Source organism: Phodopus roborovskii, unplaced genomic scaffold, assembly GCF_943737965.1.
Source record: "Phodopus roborovskii unplaced genomic scaffold, PHOROB, whole genome shotgun sequence".
Classification (NCBI taxonomy): Eukaryota; Metazoa; Chordata; class Mammalia; order Rodentia; family Cricetidae; genus Phodopus; species Phodopus roborovskii.
This window is the reverse complement of record NW_026125295.1, coordinates 14421582-14442113: the sequence shown is the minus strand read 5'-3', so window position 1 is coordinate 14442113 and position 20532 is coordinate 14421582. Positions and strand designations below refer to the sequence as shown.

The window sequence follows — 20532 nt, the reverse complement described above, 5'->3', positions numbered from 1 at the left end:
CTAGAATCCTGGTGCAAACTGAGGCCAGCAGAGCACAAAGCCAGGAGGGTCCATTGTGGAGCCAGGTAAGGGGGGGCAGAAGCTCAACCTTTCCTTGCCCCACCTGGGTAACCCTCTCGTGGGAGACACTAGGGAACCGGGAGGGGTTCCCAGCCACCCTAAAGCTGAAATCGTGCCCAGCATCTCTGATTGACCGCGTGTCCCTGGGAACACATGGTCTCTCCTCCATATAAAACTCCACCTTGACATCCTTCCATTAGATAGGGCATGTTCAGAAGAGAAAATTGCTACTATTTTCCCCTTTTACTTCACTGTCATCAAAAATTGATCCCATATTGCATCCTTATTTCAAAGAACGAGCTAAAAAAATAAAATAAAAATTCCCACTCCTTAGAACGGCAGCTGCATCAAGCTTTCCACCCCCACCCCAAAAAAAGAAAGGAAGAAAAGGAAAACGTGACCCATCTCGGGAGGGTGCTTGCCAGCCTGGCTGAGGCTGTTGAGCTGCTTTGGCTTTGGGATGCGCATGACCTGGCCTTGGGGAGGACTGGGCACTCGACTGTGCAGGCAGAAGGGGCTTCGATCTGGTGAAATGTGGTAGAGAATGGGGTAATTGGGGGAGGTTAATTTGGATCTAAACGGAGCGATTTGTTATCTCAATAAGAAGCATCTCGTTTTCCAGGGAGACGGCTGCGCTTGCCAGATGCTGGCCTGCCTATGTAGTCCGGGTGGTGGCTCGGCACAGGGCCCCACAGTCAGTCCAACTTCACCAAGCAGGCTGTGGTGTGAATGTTGCCCACCCTGGTGCAGCCATCTCAGGCTGTGGAGCTGCACGCCTGGGTTAGGCAGAAACCCTTCTGCCATCTTCGTGGACTCTGGGCACTCTACCTTGTCCAGAGTGTTTTCTTTTTTAAGAAAAGAACAAATGGCTCTGGCCTTGCCACCCCATCCCCTACCTGTGGCTGTGGAGGCCGTATGTGGGGATTCTAGAAGCACTTGGGGTTCAAACACTAGGTTTCTTTGGTCTAGCCTGGTGTTGGCTGTACCAGGCCTGGCTGGGGTGAGGGGTGGCATTGAGACAAGTGGAAGCCCCTCCCCTGCACTGGGAGTTCTGTGAGGTTGGGCCAGAGCCCCTTCACCCTTCCTGTGTCTCTAGCCCCCAACACGCACCACTAATAATGTTCGTTGGTAGAAGAAAGGAGAGAAGGCCTCGGGGTCACCTTTTCATTCATTCTGCATTGTGGTGTTTGCTGAGACGAGATAACACGAAACGAAATGATCAGAGGCTAGGATGAAGGCCAGGAGGAAGGAAAAGCAGTGGACAGATTGAGGTCACATTGGAGGAGGGGACCTCTGGGTGGGAAGCAAGTAGGCCCTAGCCAGGAAAATTCACTTGGCTGAGCCTCAGTGGCAAGGGCTGAGACGTGTGTGTCTAGGAGCCAGAGCTCGGTAAACTCCCTCCCAGAAGAAATGCCCGACTACCAATACCTTAGAAACAGTTAAGGATGCAAAGGCAGTTGTTTGTCCAAATGTTAAGATCCATACCATGTGGGCATGTGTGTATACTCTCCCATGCTCACATTTGGACACATTTCCAAGTCTGCAACACATTCACATATGTTCACATGTATACACTCCCTCTTTCTCAAACCCGAAGGCCACCACCTCCAATGGCAAAGTGGATGGCCACAAAGTCAGAGTGAATGGAGAGCCAAGAGACCATGGTCACAGGGATCCTGCTTTCCTGTGGAGATGGCCTTGACAGTAAGGTGGCAACACAGAGCCCGAGAGTACTGGGGAAGACCCTATCCTAGAAGTGTGCCGGCGGGGCAGAGCTCTGGGCTCTGGATGAAGCTGCCGGCGCCCTCCAATACATTTTAATAACTTTAGTGGGCTGAGGCTGGGTTGATGTGGGGAGGGGGGCTCCTAGCTCTGTGGGTTCAAAGATGTGAAACAGACCCTGGGAATGACCACATTCACTGTGTAGCCCTGGCTGTCTGGAACTCTTTTTGTAGACCAGGCTGGCCTTGAAATCATGCAGATTTGCTTGCCTCTGCCTCCCAAGTGTACCTTTATGCTGGGCCTTCAGGAGCCCTCACTTTGAACTATGTCCTGGAAAAGTGCTTGGGCCCACCTTTCACCTGGGTGTCTTCCCAGATCTGTGGTGATCTGTGGTGTCTCCCTATGCATATTCCTGGTCCATAGCCAGCTGAAGATCTCCTTCCTTGGAGGAGCTTCAGAGTATCTCTTGAGTCAATCCTTGAGTGGGGGGTGAGGGACACCAGCACAGCCCTGGGAAAACCCTGCTCTGCCTGCAAGGAGCTATGACTGAAAACTGAATTTTTTTTAAATGTGCATTGTTTTTGCTATGGGTGTTGGGTCCCCTGGAACTGGAGTTACAGGCAGTTGTGTGGGCTGCCATATGGGTGCTGGGAATTGAACCCAGGTCCTCTGGAAGAGCAGCCAGTGCTCTTACCTGCTGAGCCATCTCCTCAGCCCTGGAAACTGGGTACTTCCAAACCTCGGTTGAGTCTGTACAATAGGATGAGGTTGGATCTGCTTTATGGGGGGGTAGTGAGCAGCACTGGGGCTCAGCATGTGCTCAGACATGTTCCCTGTGACTGCACATACTCAGTGATGTTCTTCCAGATGCAGGAGTTCCTGACACACCTAGCTGTTTGCCCCCAGACTCCAAGTTCTGGGACTGTAGGCTCGTGACACTTCACCCAGCTTCCTCTGTGTTTTCTTGTCAATATGATCCAAGATAAAAGGTTCTATCTTCCCATTTTACAGGGAAGGAAACTGAGGCTTCACAAAGCTCTGTTAGGATGGATGTGAGTGCAGTGTGGGTCCTTCACCTGGAGGATCTGACTCTTGCAAAGTCCAATCAAATGGCTGAGGAGGCAGAAACTAGCCAGCTGGGATTTAGGAGTCCCTTCCTTGGGCATGGCATAGTGGAGAACTGACTCCCAGACCCCTGTCCCAGCGGGTAGGAGAGCTAAAGCCTGAATGGAGGTGGAGACGGCAAAAATGCCTGAAACAGGCAGGCATGTGCTGCACAGCTACCACCCCACCCTCTCCAGCTGGTACCAAGGCTATGCGGCTGTTGCTAGGCATCTGCAAGGCCCAGGTGGGCCCTACCTGTCGTGGAGCGGCCGCGCAGCATGAGGTAGGCACGAGGCCCAGGCAGGAGCAGGGCCGCCTCCGCCTGCCCACCCTCCTCTCACTTGGCAGCAGCACACAGAAGCCATTAGCGCCTGGCAGTCCGTGTCCCACAGCTCTGACAAACGCCTTAAATGTTGTCGCCACGGCTCCAGCTGTCCCGCCGGCCGCCTTTACTCCTCATAATAACCAAGTGTCGAGGCTGATTGCAGCAGCGGGGCGCAGCCAGTATTCAGAGCGGCTTTTACTCTGGGCGTTTCCACCTGGCAACCGGGCTGTGCCCACCTGCCTTCCACCTCCAGGCCTTTGTCTGTGTGTCACTTTTGCCAAGGCTCCCAGCATGACCTCTGGGCCAGCTGGTGCCCAGCCTTATGTCCAGGGTAGAACCCGTGCTGCCGCCACCAAAGCTAGCGGGCAGCCCCGGGCATCCACTCACAGCCATTTCCTGGGTGGAAATCCATTGCTTCAATTCCCGCTCTTCTGGATGACTTCCGTGGGGAGCCCCAACTTCACCTTGATCCAGCTTCATCTCTTTGTGTTGCAGCCAGGGAGGCATGGAGGTCAGAGGTCAGCACTGGTATGGATAAAGGCATATTCTAGTTTGAACTCTGCCATGCATGCCATCGCTGTGTAGTCTTGGGCAAGTGACTCACACTCTCTGAATCTCGGAACCCTGGTTTATTGAATGGGAATACTGCCTGGGGTTCATTGGGCTGAGAAGAAGGATTGGGTGAATCTAGGCGTGAGCAGTGCAGTGAAGAGCTCTGCAGAAGAGGCTTGACCGTGCTGGTCAGCACCCAGCACCCTGGGCATAAGCCTTGGGTGGAGAGAGGCTAAAGGAGACCAGAGGTCTTGCTAAGCTGCCCAACCTCACCTGCCCTGCCCCCTCAGGGAAGCCCAGGCATTGTCCACTCCACACCGTTGTCCCTGCAGACGCTCCCACTTGGCAGCATTTCCCCCCTCCCCCTCCTTCTGACCTCCTGTCCCTCAGGTTGGGTCCTGCTGCCCTCCTTTCCAAAGCCATCCTGGCTTAGACCAGTCATGCCCTCCCCCACAGCGCCTACTGGAGACGCTCAGCATTGCCCCTTCGTTGCCTCCTTTTTCCCTCACTCAGTGACTCATTAAATTTATGAAAAGCCCCATTTTAGAGGTGAGATAATCTAGACTCCGCAGCTCCAGCCATCCATGCCACATGTTTGCTTCCTTCAGTTCTCTCTTAACAGAGTCCCAGGTTCTGCTGGAACCGGCGCGTAGACCAAGCTCCATTCTCTCCAGGGCCTCTACCTGAGTGGATGAGCACCCTAGCTCACGTGCTTCCTTCCTGGGGCACCAGATAGAAGCCTAGTACCCAGGCCGGTGTTAGGTTGAAGATGGTCGCTGGGTCACGTGTTCACAGTCGTCCTAACCCTCTGAATGAAGAATGGGGGAAAGTAAAGAGTACTTTTCTCAGCGTTGCGTGGGTGATAGTGCAGGAAGCGACGACGGGGTCAGTAGCAGTGGTGGTGTTCGCCAGGAGACTGAAGTGATAGCAAAGGCAGCCCCAGGGTTGTAGCGGTGGCGGTGATAGAGGCGGCATTGGCGGTAAAGGTGGTGATGGAGATGATGTTATAGAGTTGGTGGCGGTGATGGGTGAAATCAGTGATGAAGATGCTTGTGGCGGTGACGGGGGAGACATCAAAAATGACGAGGGAGGAAACGGTGGCAATAACAAAGGTAACGTTGACTGTGAACGCGGTGATGGCGGTGGTAGGAATGGGAAGCAACTGTGATGATACAAGCGGAAGGGTCGTGGGACGGCAGCAGCATTGTGGAGGCGGCAGGGCTCGCTGTGGGGAGCACTCTTGGGTCAGTCTTGAGAGTCAGTCTTGAGCAGCCTGACCCACTGGCGGACTGTGCTCTAGGGGAAGGCAGAACACGGTAGGTCTTACTTGGTTCCCTTTTTCTTGTAACCTCCAGTGAGCAGAGGCTTGTGGGTAATGAGATGCAAATTGACAGAAAAGACAATGAGCCAGCCTGCGGCCGGTGGGGCAGCTTTTAGAGTCAGACTGATTGCCTTTGTGCCAATTTGCATGGCATTAGCTGTACACATCTCTGCCAATAGGCTTGTATATTTTATCAGAGGTCACCTGTGTGGTTACAGTCTACAAGAGGCAGTGATCCCAGACCACAGGGCCACCCTGACCCTAACCTGAGCAAGGGTCCAGTATGTGGTTCCACAGGGTCTGGGGCAGTGAGGAAATGGAATGAATTAAGGAACTTCATGGCCAGCCAAGAATAGGTCCCACAGGGCCAGGCCTAGAGGCCTTGATTTGGTCAGTACTCTATGTCCATCTGAGCACAGGGCAAAGAAAGGTGGCAGAGGCCGGAGATGGGAGAGAAGACTGGCTCTGGCCTAGTATGCCCGGTACATACCCATGTTCTGTCCCTAAGTGACATGGTGGCTGGCAGCCCTTCCAGGCCTCGGATCCTCCGATACGCTGTGGAGCCAGAAGGCCTCAACTTCATGGCCTTCACATTAAAGGTGATAATCATTCAACCAGGCCTTCTCTGTGCTGTGCTCAGAGAAAGTGGCCCGGGTCCATTTATGTGTTGCAGCCCTCTGAAAACTCTGCCACTGCCACTCGGCTCTGCCTGGGGTCTGCTTGGATTGTGAACTCTGAACTCGGAAGGACCTAGGTACAGTGGAAGCCAGGTCATTATCCAAGTCCCACCCTGTTGTCTACCAGCCTGGCGTCTTGTCTCTATCCAGGGTACTGAAAGTTTGGGCCTAACCTGCGCTTGCTGTCTGAGCCCTCAGTCCCTCTGACCCAGCATATACCAACTTCACTCCACGCCTCTTCCCTGCAACACACAGTAACAGAGTTGGGGCTCTTCCCCTCTGCCCTCCACCCTCAGCCAAGCCAGCGTCCCCTTAGGCACCTCCCGACGCCTGTCCAGCCCCGCCTTCCTCTTCACTGCCCCACTCCCTCTCCCGAGGTTGGGCCTAATCAGAGCTAATCAGAAAATTATGAGCTGCCTGATTACTGATTAGATTTCTAATGTTAATAGAGTTGAGAAGGGCCTGCTCAGGCTATGTTTTAGGGAAAAGTATAAAAATAACATCATGGCAAGAGAGCGCGGTGGCTGGGCGAGGGCTTGGGCTTTAGTTGGGGTTGGTGGCCCAGGCTCAGGTTCCTGATGGGAATACTTCCTGTGGCAGAGGGTCTTCCTAGAACCCTACATCCTGCCAGTGAGTTTTCAGACCCAAGCAGTTTTCACTGTAACAGTCCTCTGGCAGTTCTGTGTTCAGGCCAGTGAGACTGAATTGCAGCTGGAGGCAGTTAGGTGGCGCCTGATGAAAACCGTATTGGTGACATGCCGTGGAACAGGGGAACCAGGCCCACTGACCTGTGCCCACCTAGCATAGGTCGAGCCCACAGGAGCAAACATTTAATGGCAAGAAGGACAGGGAGCCACATTAACTCCTGCCCTCGGGAGCCACCACCCTTCACCCTCAATCCAGCCAACGAGCCTGCAGGCGTCCTAATTCTGTGAGCCACAGTGAGTGTTAGAGACAGACATCTTGGTAGATATGGGGGGTTGGGGCATGCCAGGAGAATGTGCTGGCCCTGGGCCAGGCCAAGGGTGTCTGCTTCCCATGGATTTAATACCCCCACGGACTCAGCTCCTGAGTTCATGAGGTGTGTGTGACCGCACATACTTAGCTTTGTATTCCAGAAGACTCCTGTGGCTTTCCTCCCTGTCTCGTCACTAACTTGACGACAGCGAGATGGGACTGGCAGGTGACACAGTCATGTATAGAGTGGGGTGGAGACCCTAGAAAGACAGTATCAGTAACCCTCTCTGCGTGGGTGCTAGGTGACACTTGTTCTTAGGCTCAGCCTCATCCTGTCAACATCTCTTCTCTGTCATCTTTGTTCCACGGAAAGCCAGAGCCTCCGAGTCAACAGCCCCCTTAGGGAACCTCCTGATCCACCTCTGAACCCCACTGACCACCTTAAACCCTGAGGTCATTTAGTTCCTTTGGCTGAGATGCCCCATACTGAGACTATTTAGATCCGTGAATCAAGTCCCTGCCCAGAGGCATAACATCTGGGACAGACTCAGACACGGTATACCGTGATGGAAACCCCAAAGGATTCTGGACCCCAGCCTAGCAGACAACCAGGTGTCCTGAAGAGTGTTGGTGAACACCAATTCCAAAGGACGAGGGGCAGTCCAGGCTCGGGGAACAACAAAGACAAGGGTGTGGAACCTGAGTGTGGAAGGAGGGTGGTGATTCAAAGTTAACATGATGGAAGAGCAACAAGGTGAAGACAGCCCTATTAAAGCTGGCAACCAGACGCTGGGTGTGATAGCACTCGCCCAGCACTCAGAGGCAGAGGCAGGTGGATCTCTGTGAGTTTGAGGCCAGTCTGATCTATAGAGTGAGTTCCAGGACAGCCAGGGCTACACAGAGAAACCCTGTTGATGGAGAGAGCTCAGTATGGTAGTAGGTACCTGCCTATAATCTCAATACTCAGAAGGCAGAGGAAGAAAGATTGCCTGATTTATATGGTGAGTTTCAGCTGGCCAGGCAAAACCCTATCTCAGAGACTAAAAATGAATTAATTTAAAGAAAAATGCAACAGGAAGAAAGCATGATCAGAATACCCAGGACACATTGGCAGACACATAGGAACCAACATGGTGACACAGGCCTGTGGAGACCCCGATTGATGACTCCATACCAGACACTGTGGGTACGGAGGGTTGAATTTAGTGTTGGGGGCTCTGGAAGGGTCTGATCAGGAAGATGGGGGGTCATCATTGGGATGACTATCATAAGGGATGGTACAGCTTGGTAGGCTGGATGAGGACACTCTTCTGGATCTCTGCTGTGGCAGCACCAGGTTAGAGGTTAGGGGATAATGAGCAACTCTCAGCCAAGAGGATGCCAAAGAGAGGGACAGTCCACTGACACAAGCTAAGTTAGACAGCCGGGTGCACCGAGGAGTAGAAAGGGAACCATCATTAGAGACAAGGGAAAGGGAAATTCAGGACCTGGAGTTGTGTGTCCAAACTGAGACCATATCTTGCCCTCTGTCTAGACCCATTCTGTCCCCACAGGCCTGAAGGTGAGAAACTGAAGCCAGGCAAGTGAGGGCAGTGACCCAGATCTCATGTGTGGGCAATTGCTGAGCCTCAGGAACTCGGGCCTCCAGCATGGAGGTGTGAGCGGGACAACATTGTCACCCACAAGCCCATACACACAGGCCTACATTTGTCTGTCTCAGAAATGTAGCCTGATGAGGAGCCTGATGAGGTGTGCTCCATGGGGAACTCAGATAACACTGCGCTTCCCTGATGCGGTCTGTGTGTCCTGGTAAAAGACTAAGAGAAGCTTTGATAAATATACTAAGTCAGAACTCAGAGGAAGCAAATCTGGTTAAATTATTGGAAAGTCCGCCTGGCTCACCAGGGACTAATTCACCTGCAGAGACATACAGGTTTCATGCTGGGGTTCGAGCAGGGCCGGGGGGTTACAAAGTTAGAGGTTCTCAGTCCTTGGCACTCTCAAGGGGTAAGGCAGCACCTTAGACTGAGCCCCTTCAGCCTTGGAGTGCACCAGGCACAACCCTTACCTCAGTACCCCTTGGTGGAGAGCACTGACCTACAGCGAGGCTCTGACGGCCGTACCCAGACGCCAACCTGAAGCTGTTCCTTGGCATCCTCTAGCAGATGTTCAGCAGGGGTACCTAGAGGTTGTAGAATGACCAGGTATGTCAGGGACCTATGACCCCATGCCCTCCCCCTCACCCCTCTGAGCCATGTGTGGTTATCCAGGTCTACACTCAGCCCTCCTAAAAAGCAGCCCATTGCAAGAGTCAAACTTTTCAGAGGGTTCACTTCCCCCTGGGTAGTGGGAACTGCTTTGGAAATTCAAGCTGAGCCCAATAAAATATAGCAAGCCACAAAGTTCCCTTTCCCATCCCCTCACCCTGTAGACACTAGATATATTTGGCTGCCATCCAGTGACACAACCCACTCTTTCTGTACGGACTGGAGTTCCCGTTAAAAGCTAAAGCAACCAAGCCAGTAGAACTGATGGCCACCTGCAGATGCTCTTGTCTCCTTTGTTCCCTAGGAAGAAATGTCTCTGAGCTAATAACTTTCCTCTTCTTAATGGTAACACATTCCCCCACCCCCTTTTTGTGGGGGTAACACAGTTACAGGAGAATGTGATTTTTTTTTCATGTGTATCTTCTTTGGGACCCAATCCTTAAGGACCCAGTATTTTCTGGGGACCCTTGTGTGATCTGAAAGTCACCCCTTGGGGACACCAGATGGGTCATGGTCTTCACACACATACACACACACACACACACATTCCAAGCCACACTTTATATCTTCCTATTTGTCCTAGGAAACTGAAACATAAGCCATACCTCCCAGGTAGCAATGGAGAGATTCAGGAATCAATAACCAAGCTGATGTGGGCCACAGGGAGCTGGGGAGAGGGGGGGGGGGGGTAAAGCCCAGAAGAGGAGAAGCAGCTTCGTACCTGCAGAGAAGAGACTGCCACTCTGATGAGTTTTCCCTGTTACATGTGTTCTGACCTTTTTATAAGAAAACAAATCCATTTTTTTTAAAGCAACTCATGTAGTGTGTGTGTGTGTGGCATGTGAGGGAAAGGTCAGGAAACCTGTTGCTGTCAACAACCATAAGGCCACTTCCGTGAAGCACTGGCCATCCAGGGGCTGTTTGCTTTTAGCTGTTTGGGTTGCTGGAATTCGGGTGAAGAGTTAGTTTGTTTTCCATTGTTCTGGTGGCGATTGAATCATTGTGTTTGGAAGCAGAGTTGAATGGATGAAGCAAAGGACCTTACAGGATGGGCAAGGCCGAGTGACTGCCTTCTTCCCCAAGAAAGCAAGCCCCTGATGGGTCCCTATCACACGACCTATGTCCTGGGTCTGGCTGGCCTACTTTCCTCTATCCCTTAGAATTCGAGAGAGTGGGGGACTAGGACAAGGCCTCCCCTCAGAAGGCCATGGTCAATGAGGTCATGTGTACAAAGCTCTGAGTTCCTCATGCGCTGCAGACGGTGGCAGTAAGACATCTGTGCCACTAAGACACCGACAGTCCACAGATTGGACACTGCCCATTTGTGCATGCACAATCTCAGATCACAAGATGCACAGAGATGGGTCTGAGCTGGGGTTCTCCTGCTCTCTGGCTGGAGGGCTGGGATGGACACACTGGTGCCTATCCAAGGTCAAGGTGGCAGGGAGGGAAATCCACAGGGCCAGGACCCCCAGCACAGCCTTCACTACTGCTCCCTGGGTCTCTAACTCCCTCTTTGCTGAGCTGCATCTTGCTTCATTATTATGCAGATATTTTAATTATGCAGATATGTTTTTAGACAGTTTTAAATATGTATATTATTTACTCATTAGACCATAACAGCTCTGGAAATTGGAAATCTGTATTTAGTATCTATCAGTGCACAATATGGAGCTAATGCAGGGGCCCTCGGGGAAGGAGAGAAGGTAACAATGAGAGAGAGCTGAGCTGGGCGAGGCTACTGGGTGGGGCTGCTGGGGATGCTCCCCCCACCCAGGACTGGACCCAGTGACACCAGGGCTAGTTGTTAAGCTCTGGACACTTCTGGGAGACCGTTTTCCTGATCTCTCTTAAGTAAAGAACAAAGGAACCACAGGGCAGAGCAGCTAAGCCTAGCCAGCCAGGCCCACCTGACCTGATTAGCTATTTCCCTGAGAGGTTTTTTTGTCCAACCCTCCTACACTTGGGCATTAGGTAGACCTGAAGGCACCTCGTCCATCACTTCCTGACCAGGGCACTGTGGCAGTGGCACTGATACTCTGAGCCTCAGTCCCCTTGGCTGCAATAGATCCCCTCTTAGGCACCCTGCAGTCCTCCATCCAGCATTGAATTACCTGCCTTAGTCTATGGGGCCTTAGCCTACGTAGGTGCTGGGCACGTCTAATGCCCAGCTAGCCTGATGTTAACCTTCTGACAGCCCTCCTGAAGTTTCTCAGAGCCTCTATCTGGTGCAGCCACTCTGCTCTGGACTTACTGGCCCTGACCTTTACCTCCCAGCTCCCCACTCCATCACAGCTCCCACTTGACTCACCCCATCCACCCCCCCCCTCGCACCCCAGATCTCAACATCCTGCACATCACGAGTTCAGGGCCTTTGACTCCAAGCCTCTCATAGCCTCTTGAAAGCAGGAGTAGCTCTAACTAATTAAAACCCCCCCCAAAAAAAAAACTCTTTAAAACCTTCCCCTCTGAGCTATGCAGTTGAACAAGTCCTGTTTGATGGGCAGTTGTTACCAGACAGAACCTTCTGCCACCAGCGCTGAGGGCTAAGGGGTTCCCAGGTGAAAGAAGGCACAGAAGGCAACAAGTGAGGTGCACTTGCCTGGTGTGAGAGGAAGCGGTGTCTTTAAGAGGGGGCCCACGTGAGGGCTCTCGCCACCCCAAGCCCAGCCCAGGATGTAGGGACTCCTACCCTCCATGGCCCAGGTCCCTTATCTCACACAACATTGTCTGACTCAGTTCTCCTAAGCTGAAGATGCTTAACTTAGTGAAATTTGAAGGTACTGGTGGCCTTACTGCTCCCCAGGAGGGTATTGTCCCCAGCCCAGCACACAGCCAGTCCCCTTCTTTCTTGCCTTCTCTTGTAAGAACGGCTCCCGGAGCTGAGGGAAATTGATTGTTAAGTGAAACTCTCTGATAATTGCCTCTGAAATGCCTGCTGTTATCGTGATGGACTTGGCTGCGAACAACCTCACTCAGAATCCCACTGTGGTTCCCTCCAATGCTGACCACGGAGGGAACATCACAGGCCAGGCAAGACACCATCAGTAATTTCACAGCAGCAGCGTACCCTGCAGGGTGGTAAAGAAAAGAGGTCCCAACAGGCCAAACCACGCACCAGGATCACACACCTGGCAGGACAGGGCTAAGCTCAGGCCCCAGACTTCTGGACAGGCCCAGAGACAGGCTAACTTTGATTTAACAAATTCACCATACACCCGCTTATATGCTAGGATCCAAGTTACCCTGAACTCCACACACTGCCCACACTGAGCTCTGAGATCAAGGAGATGGCAGAAACACAGAAGGTTCCCTGGCAGGAGTCAGGCATTTGTCAAGGGTGAGGACTCTAGTCAGAAGTGCACATAAGGGCCTGGTAGAGGAACCAAGGACTAGGATGGCTCTTAAGAGCAGAGCCCAGATTCCGAGCAGGGAGTCAGCCCTAGGGGACAGTTACTCAGAGTCCAGGCTAAGAATAGACTGTCTCTCCCATACACAGCAGACACCTGGGGACTGGACTAAAATGTGCTCCAGCTTGACCCAGAGCTCCCCCTTTGTATCCTCACCTGTTTCTTTCCCTAGTCCTCATCCTGCCTGCCCCTGGCCCATCACAAGGGCCCTGAAGAGATGGAAGAAAGTGCTGGAAACGTCCGTCTTGGAGGAGAGTGAGGGCCCCTTGGCCTCCCCAAAGCAAGCCTGACTGTTGTGGCCTTTGTAAAGACAGGACCCCAAGGCTCTCGGTACCCAGCCTGGGCCAGGCAGATGTTACTAAGCTTAGGAGCTCCACATACACACGAGGCTGTATCCTACCTAGAGACAACAGGAAGCCCACAGGCTGGGCAAGGGCAAAAGAACATTCCAGAGAGGGTGGGTAACCAGGCAGAGGAGCAGATATGAAAGGAAGGCCTCAAATGGACAAGAGCCTGCTGGAAAAACCAGGATGTACAGGCTACCTAGGAGAGCTGCTAGAGTTGGAGGAAGGGGGCTGCCGAGAGCCTCCCTCCAGTTCACAGAAAGCTCTGGAGGGCCAGAAAGGAGAAACCACTACTGAGGAACCCGGGTTGAATGCACGCCGGCTGCAGGGGTGGTCCCTGGACCGCTCACCCTCCCGCCCTCAGGTCTGGCGGACCTTGAGCAGCGGTAGCCTGCCCACTTTATTCTATCCCCCACACCACTAGACCTGCCTATTTAGCAGTTTCCACACGTCCAGTGCCCGGGGATGGACTGATTGATCTGTAACACCGAAAAAATAATAATGGCTTGATCGTTACTGAGGATTAAAAGTAATCCTTTTGCTGTGGCTATTGCAACTTCGTTATTCACGAGTCAGCGGGCTGACCCAGGCCTTTGAGCCCATGGGACTCTGTGAGCTTAAGGAGACCAAGGGCTAGGGCCCCCCCTCCCCGTACTCCCTTACTTCGTCTGCTAGGTTATAGAGCCTGAGGATCCCCACATTCTCGGGGCCCTTGAGTCCCAGGGCCACAGCACTGTGCTGAGAGGGTGAAGGAACACACACACACACACACAATGGCCAGTGGTTGAAAGTAGATGAATGCCAGGCGGTGGTGGTAGCACACACCTTTAATCCCAGCACTCAGGAGGCAGAGGCAAGTGAATCTCTGTGAGTTTGAGGCCAGCTGGTCTACAGAGTGCGTTCCAGGACAAGGACAGCCAGTACTGTTTCACAGAAAAACTGTGTCTCAAAAAAACAAACAAACAAATAAAGTAGATGCATAAGGGAACAGATTCTCTAGCCATCGCTCAGATGGTGTCTACGGTCCACCTCCTCTCTCCATTCTGTATACTATGAGGCCTTAATCTGGCTCCTACATTGCCTTGGACATGACACTTATGAAAGACAATGGCCCCTACAGAGCTGGAAAGTAGCCTCAAATCCCACTCTGAAGTATATCTGGGGTGCCAGGGGAGCCAAGGGTCCCCTAGATAAGAGGGGACATGCACTGATTGCCCAAGGCTCCTTCTCCGAGGTGTGCCTTCGGGCCATTTCCCTGAATTTGCTGGATCTTTTAACCCAAATACCTTTGCACCTTTGCACTTAAAATGTGACACATACGTCCACAGAAAGGTACTACATGATATGAAATTTGGTGTCTCATTTATTCATCCTGGGGGTTTAGACCAAGGGAAGATCCAGGTTTAGAGAGAAAGGGAGAGAGAGAGGGAGGGAGGGAGGGAGGGAGGGAGGGAGGGAGGGAGGGAGGGAGGGAGGGCTAGTGACATTCACATGATCAGATCGTACTCTGAGATAAGGCTCCAGGTCATGCATATGGAGTGGATGCAGAAAGATTGGATTTGGAGGGCAGGACCACCTGAGTAGGACAGGGAACAGTGGGGAGTTTGACTGGTAAGTTGCAAGGCAGGAGACAGGTTTCAAGAGAAGAGGGTTAGCCAGGCCTTTAATACCAGCACTCAGGAGGCAGGGGCAAGTGCCCCTACAGAGAAAGTTCCAGGACAGCCAGGGCTACACAGAGAAACCTTGTCTCAGAAAACATCAAACAAAAAAGAGAGAGAAGAGGGTTTATCCAGGGCTGAGATGTCTCAGTAGGTAAATACTTGCCACACAAGCTTAAGGAACAGACCTCAGATCCCCAGAACCCACATGTAAGTTGGGTGGGTGTGGCAGCCTGCCTGTAATCCCAGCACTCAGGAGGTGAGGACAGAATCCCTGGACAAGCTAACAGGGCTGGGAAAATCAGCAAGCCCTGTGTTCAGCGAGAAGCCTCGCCTCATTAGTAAAAGGACATTTGATAATCTCTGGCCTCTTCGTGCAACACATAAACACACATGCATACACACCCACACTGCATACATAGCTCACATATACATATATATACACCCACCTACAACGAAAAGAGAGCTGTCCAGGAGGATGTGCAGGTGGTTGTCATCACTTCAACTCAAGTAGGTTGAAGGTCACCCTGGGGAAGTGTCCAGGAGCTCCAAAGGCCTCTCCTAGGCTTCATTACACCGTCTTCTCTGGGGCCTACATGCCTGATGGGTGGGGACATATGGTATCCTGAATACCAAGAGACTGGGGTCTTCTGATTCAAGTTGGAAAGCTAGAGCCAGGACATGGGATGGGTGGGGCTGAAATGAGGAACACTAGGTATGGGGAGCCCTGTGGAGGAGTGGTCTTTGGACCTCATGGATTAAGCAAGGTGGGCCTGCTTAGTAGGGGCTGAGCTAGGGCTCCAGACTGACCCAGACTCACTGTGCATCCTGGGCAAGTTGCTCTCTGTTTGAACCTGGGACATCCTCGTTTGAGAATTCACAATGTTACCACATATAGTGAGCAGTAATGGGTGCATATATGGCATTGGTCAGGGGAAGGCTTGGCATGCAGTGTCCTCCCCACAAGCTGGGTACCAGTTCCTGGTGGTGGTTATCTCTGGAGCCCTCAAGACATCACTGAATTCTGTTCTAGAGGACCATGCTCAGTTTCATCCTTGTAGCCTTGGCCCTTCCTGACTGGCAGAATCCATGGGAGTCCTGGGTTCAAGCCCAGAGCTTGGCCGGGTCCCAGCGCCTTCCATAAGCCTGGTGTGTCCAGTACCAGTAGTACGGAGCCTCACCCCCTCAGCTACTCCTCCCTGGAGATTATACCTGGTTATAGACTATTTTACCTTCCCCTGCGTGAGAATGAGGACTGGCTCAGGCTGTCACATCTCAGAGTAGTCTAGCACTAAGCATGCTTAGTGACAGGTATGATACAAGTACAAAGCTCTGCTTTCAGGGGCACTGTGCCCTCAGGACTGGGCTTCATTGTCAAAGGCCACTGAAGCCAGCATTAAAGGTTGGGAAAGGCTGTTATGGGTGGAGGCCTGGGAGCCCTGTTTGAACGGCTTCAAACTGTGAGAAGACAGTGAGCCTGAGTGAGTGGAAATGGACTGTAGATATGTCCTGCTGAGCCCGGCCAAGGCAAAGTTGCATGATGAGACTCAATAACGTGCGAGGTTTCACACTAGCTTATAGAGGGCGGAGGGTAGCACCAGGGCTTGGCCGGGAGGGCTGCCTGAGCCATCTTCTGAGCAGGGCCAAGTGCAGGGTGTCCTGTGGAAAAGCCACTTAGACTTGCAGGCAGGCTTCCTGTCTCCTGTGGGATCCAGTAGTATTCGGTAAGGCGTCCTTTCCTACAAGCTGGCCACTATCCGGGCTAAGGAATTCCTGCGGATCTAATGGGAGAGGGAGAAGGAGGCCCCGAGTCAGCATGGTCCTGGGGAATACTGGGCACAGAGAGGGCTTGGGGTGGGGGGTGGGGGGCATGAAGCAGGCAGCCTGCCTCAGGCTCTGACTTCCCTGTGCTCTGTCCCTCAGAGACTGGCTGACGCTGCAGAGAATTTCCAGAAAGCCCACCGCTGGCAGGACAACATCAAGGTAAGAACCACAGCATATGTTAGACCAGCAGATAAAGGTGCTTGTCTCTGGCCTGGCAACTGCAGCCCCAGGACCCACTTCCACATGTGGCCCTCTGATCTCCATACATGTACTATGGTATATGTGCATGCATACGCACAATAAACAAACAAAAAAATGTAATTTTAAAAAACACAAAGCACCCTCCAGTACCCAGAGTATGATAACTTGAGCTAGGGTGACATGCAGGGAACAGAGTGTGTGCTGCACAGGCCCTCTGGAGGGACAATGTTGGAGTACAAAATCCTTTGTCCAACCCTCAGCCAAAAACCCAGCTCTTCCTCAGTGTTGTGGAATGCAACGTAGATATAAGCCCTCTGCCACTCCAGAGGGGTCTTGGGGTAACCCACGAGAAGTCAGCTTTGTTAAAGTGGCCCTTCCCAAAGAAGATACCTTGAGTCTTAGAGAGTCCCAGGGACATAGATGCCTCGACCCCAAGACTCATCTGAGATTTTGATGCCATGACCTGGAAGAGGCCCTGAGAAGGGCCTTTGTGTGTATCCTCTTGGTTGTGAACAACAGAGTCCACAGGGCTCTGTGGGTCTGGCCCATGGTTCTTAGTAGTCTCCTTGCTAAACATTGGGAAAGGCCGGCAGAGGCACCAAGAGCTGCCCCTAGGATCTAGAGACTAGTATTTAGATGAGGGTAAGACAAACAATGCCTCCTTCTAGCTCTGAGCCAAGCTGATGTAGATCCATGTGCCCCAGAGAACAGGTGGGGCTGTTACCCCACTCGCCGAGGTCACCTGGAGATTTACAGCTGCTATCAGTCCCCAAGTGTTCACATCTGTGGCCCAGACCCCTAAACTGCTCCTCATGCTCTGTCTCCTCAGACTGCCCTCCCCTGTCTTGCTTTGCCCTCATGGTGGGAGCTTTCAATGCTTGGTGGATGTTGGTACAAGGAGTTCACATGGTCCATGGAGTTGGAAGCAACAGCTCATTTCTTTTTCTTCCTCTGTCTCGTTCTCTCTTTCACGGGAACCAGGATCTTGAGGATGCTGGACAAACACTCTACCAATGACCTATACCAGCCCAAGATGATCTTTTCAGTGGACAAATAAGTTAGTGACTCTCACCCCCTAAACAACCCAGGAGAAACCCTTCCCTTACCCCACTCCATCACGGCCCTATCCCTTCTCAGCCAGGCAAGATTGGGCATGCCTGCAATCACAGCACTTAGGAAATGGAAGCAGGAGGATAAGGAGTCAGCTTCAGCTACATAGCAAGTTCTAGCCTGAGCTACATGAGACCCTTGTCTCAAAAATGGGAATGGTGGGTAGAGAGATGCCTCAATGGATAAAGGCACTTGCTGAGCAAACCTGGCAACCTCAGGTTGATACCAAGAACCCATGTTAAATTAGAAAGGGAGAACTGACTCCACAAAGCTGTCCTCTGACCTCTCCACCTGAACCATAGCACATAAATGCTACAAACACACACACACACACACACACACACACGTGCACATGCATGCACACGCGCACACGCGTGCACGTGCGCACTCACACACACACTCACACATGGTGTACACACTCATGTGTATTCTCCCCAGCCCCCAAACAGAGCACTGGTTACTCTTCCCAGGTTCAATTCTCAAAACCAACACAGCAGCCAACCACTCTCTGTAACTCCACTTCTAGAAGATCCAGTGACCTCTCGTCTAGCTTCTATGGGCATCAGGCATGCACATGGTACACAGACATACATACAGCTGAAACACTCATGCATGTGAAATTAAAAAGTAAAAAGGGAGGGAGGGAGGGAGGGAGGGAGGGAGGGAGGGAGGGAGGGAGGGAGGGAAGGAGGGAGGCAGGCAGTGGCTTTTGTTTGACGCTCAGACCATGCTTCAGACCATGCTGCCACATCCAAATAATCTCTGCATCTCAGTCCCACTCTCCCCACCCTGCCCTGAGCCTGCACTCAGGACTGTCTGACCAGTCCTGCATCCTTCAACAGCCTTGTTTCTGGGCCCTTCCTTTCTAGCACATTCTCTACCACACTGACTACCTCGGGGCCCCTTCCTGTCCCAGGACTTTTGTTTCTGCTCATCTCCACCCGGAATTCCCTTTGTTCCTCCTAGAAAGCACATCTTAAGCTATTACCTCTCCTCGGCCCATTTATTCCCTCTGTCCTCTGGTTATCCAGGGCTCCTCCACTTCTCCTCTTCCTCCCTTTTTTTCTGACCATCAGCTTCTTTTCTCCCATGAGCAGACATGTTGAGCAGTGCAGGAGTCAAGAAATAAAGGCGCACGAAGCCTGCCCTCTTCTTGGTTTTCTCTCCCTCCCAGTCCAAGCTCCAGAGAGGGAGACAAAGAGGCTACCACAGCTCCGAATTTGTTCCTCCTCCAGCTTCTTCAAAACAAAACAGCAAACCGTGTATTTCCCAGGGCTGTCCTGCCAGGCCCCTGGTCCATGAATTTCAGCAGTTCCACTTATTCTGGGTCAGGGTGGACACTGAGGGTGCCTGGGAGAACGTGGGAGCTTAGGGAAACCCAAGAACATTGAGAGATGCTGATCAAAAACTCACTCCTAGCCGAGTGGTGGTGGCTCAAGCCTTTAATCCCAGTACTCAGGAGGCAGACACAGGCAGATCTCTGAGTTCAAGGCCAACCTTGTCTGCAGAGAGTGCCAGAACAGCTAGGGATACACAGAGAAACCCCATCTTGAAACAAAACAAATGAACAAACAAACAAACAAACACTCATAATCACTGGACCACGGTTTCTGTGAGACACAAGCAAGGGCTTCGCTTTCCCCATTGGCTAGCTAATGTGGGTGCTGCCAATCAGCTCAGCATGGCCTCCAAGGATGCCAAGCTGCATGGATGCCAAGCCAGTGATATTTGGAGAATCGTTGTCCACACCTGCCTTGCTTGCAACAGCCCTGGGCTGCAGCAGAAGTGATCTCTGGCTAACTACCGTCCTGCTTGACCTGAGCTGCTACAGATGTGATTGTGGCCACAGACAGCACTGGCCCCAGAACAAACAGGGCCTAGCCTTGCTCACCCAATGCCCTCTTCCCTGTGTCTCCCAGCCCACCAATGCACCTGCCTGAGATCCTCAGATGCAAGGGTTCTAGTCACCTGCTTCCAAGCTGCAAGGTCACTGCTGTTCCCATGAAGAGCTGATGCTGCTGCAGCTGCCCGGCTGAGAGGCATTAGTTCTAACGGTGGCCCATTAGCCCACCCGCCAGCCAGCACCGCTAGGGAGACCTGGTAGGGACTGTCCATGGCAGGGCTTACAGCAACTGTGGCTGGGGAAAAGATGCACTTTGTCCCTTGTAAGCATAAAACCCACCCTGAAACCCAGTGACCCTGAGATGGTGACCGACAGGGAGTCATAGTCCTCCTCCATGCTCAGCAGAGACAACTGACCCATGTCACAGTCCCAGCCTCAAGCTCATGTCCCTTCCCAGGCTCAGTCTTCTCCCGGAAACATTTTTGTCCTTTAATTCATCCGACAAAGCCCAGGGTTCCCCTTCCCAGCCCCAACCATACGGTTGTTTGCCCACTGGTCACAGAACCTCCTTTTGTACTTGTATGTCACAGACACCTCTGTGTCAGACAGTACCCAGACACCTCTGTGTCACAGACTGTACCCAGACACCTCTGTGTCACAGACTGTACCCAGGCACCTCTGTGTCACAGACTGTACCCAGGCACCTCTGTGTCACAGACTGTACCCAGACACCTCTGTGTCACAGACTGTACCCAGACACCTCTGTGTCACAGACAGTACCCAGACACCTCTGTGTCACAGACTGTACCCAGGCACCTCTGTGTCACAGACAGTACCCAGGCACCTCTGTGTCACAGACTGTACCCAGACACCTCTGTGTCACAGACAGTACCCAGACACCTCTGTGTCAGACAGTACCCAGGCACCTCTGTGTCACAGACAGTACCCAGGCACCTCTGTGTCACAGACAGTACCCAGGCACCTCTGTGTCAGACTGTACCCAGACACCTCTGTGTCACAGACAGTACCCAGACACCTCTGTGTCAGACAGTACCCAGGCACCTCTGTGTCAGACAGTACCCAGCCACCTCTGTGTCACAGACAGTACCCAGACACCTCTGTGTCACAGACTGTACCCAGACACCTCTGTGTCACAG

The 20532-nt window shown here is 52.5% G+C and overlaps 1 protein-coding gene across 1 annotated transcript in view; it reads left to right on the top strand.

Moving 5' to 3' along the window:
* The window catches only part of Cacna2d2 (calcium voltage-gated channel auxiliary subunit alpha2delta 2), a 130073-nt gene that overhangs the window by 80792 nt on the left and 28749 nt on the right, over positions 1-20532 (top strand). The window contains exon 4 of the mRNA XM_051205055.1: positions 16321-16380. Coding sequence (XP_051061012.1) covers positions 16321-16380 — 60 coding nt within the window. The remainder of the gene's footprint in view (positions 1-16320; positions 16381-20532) is intronic.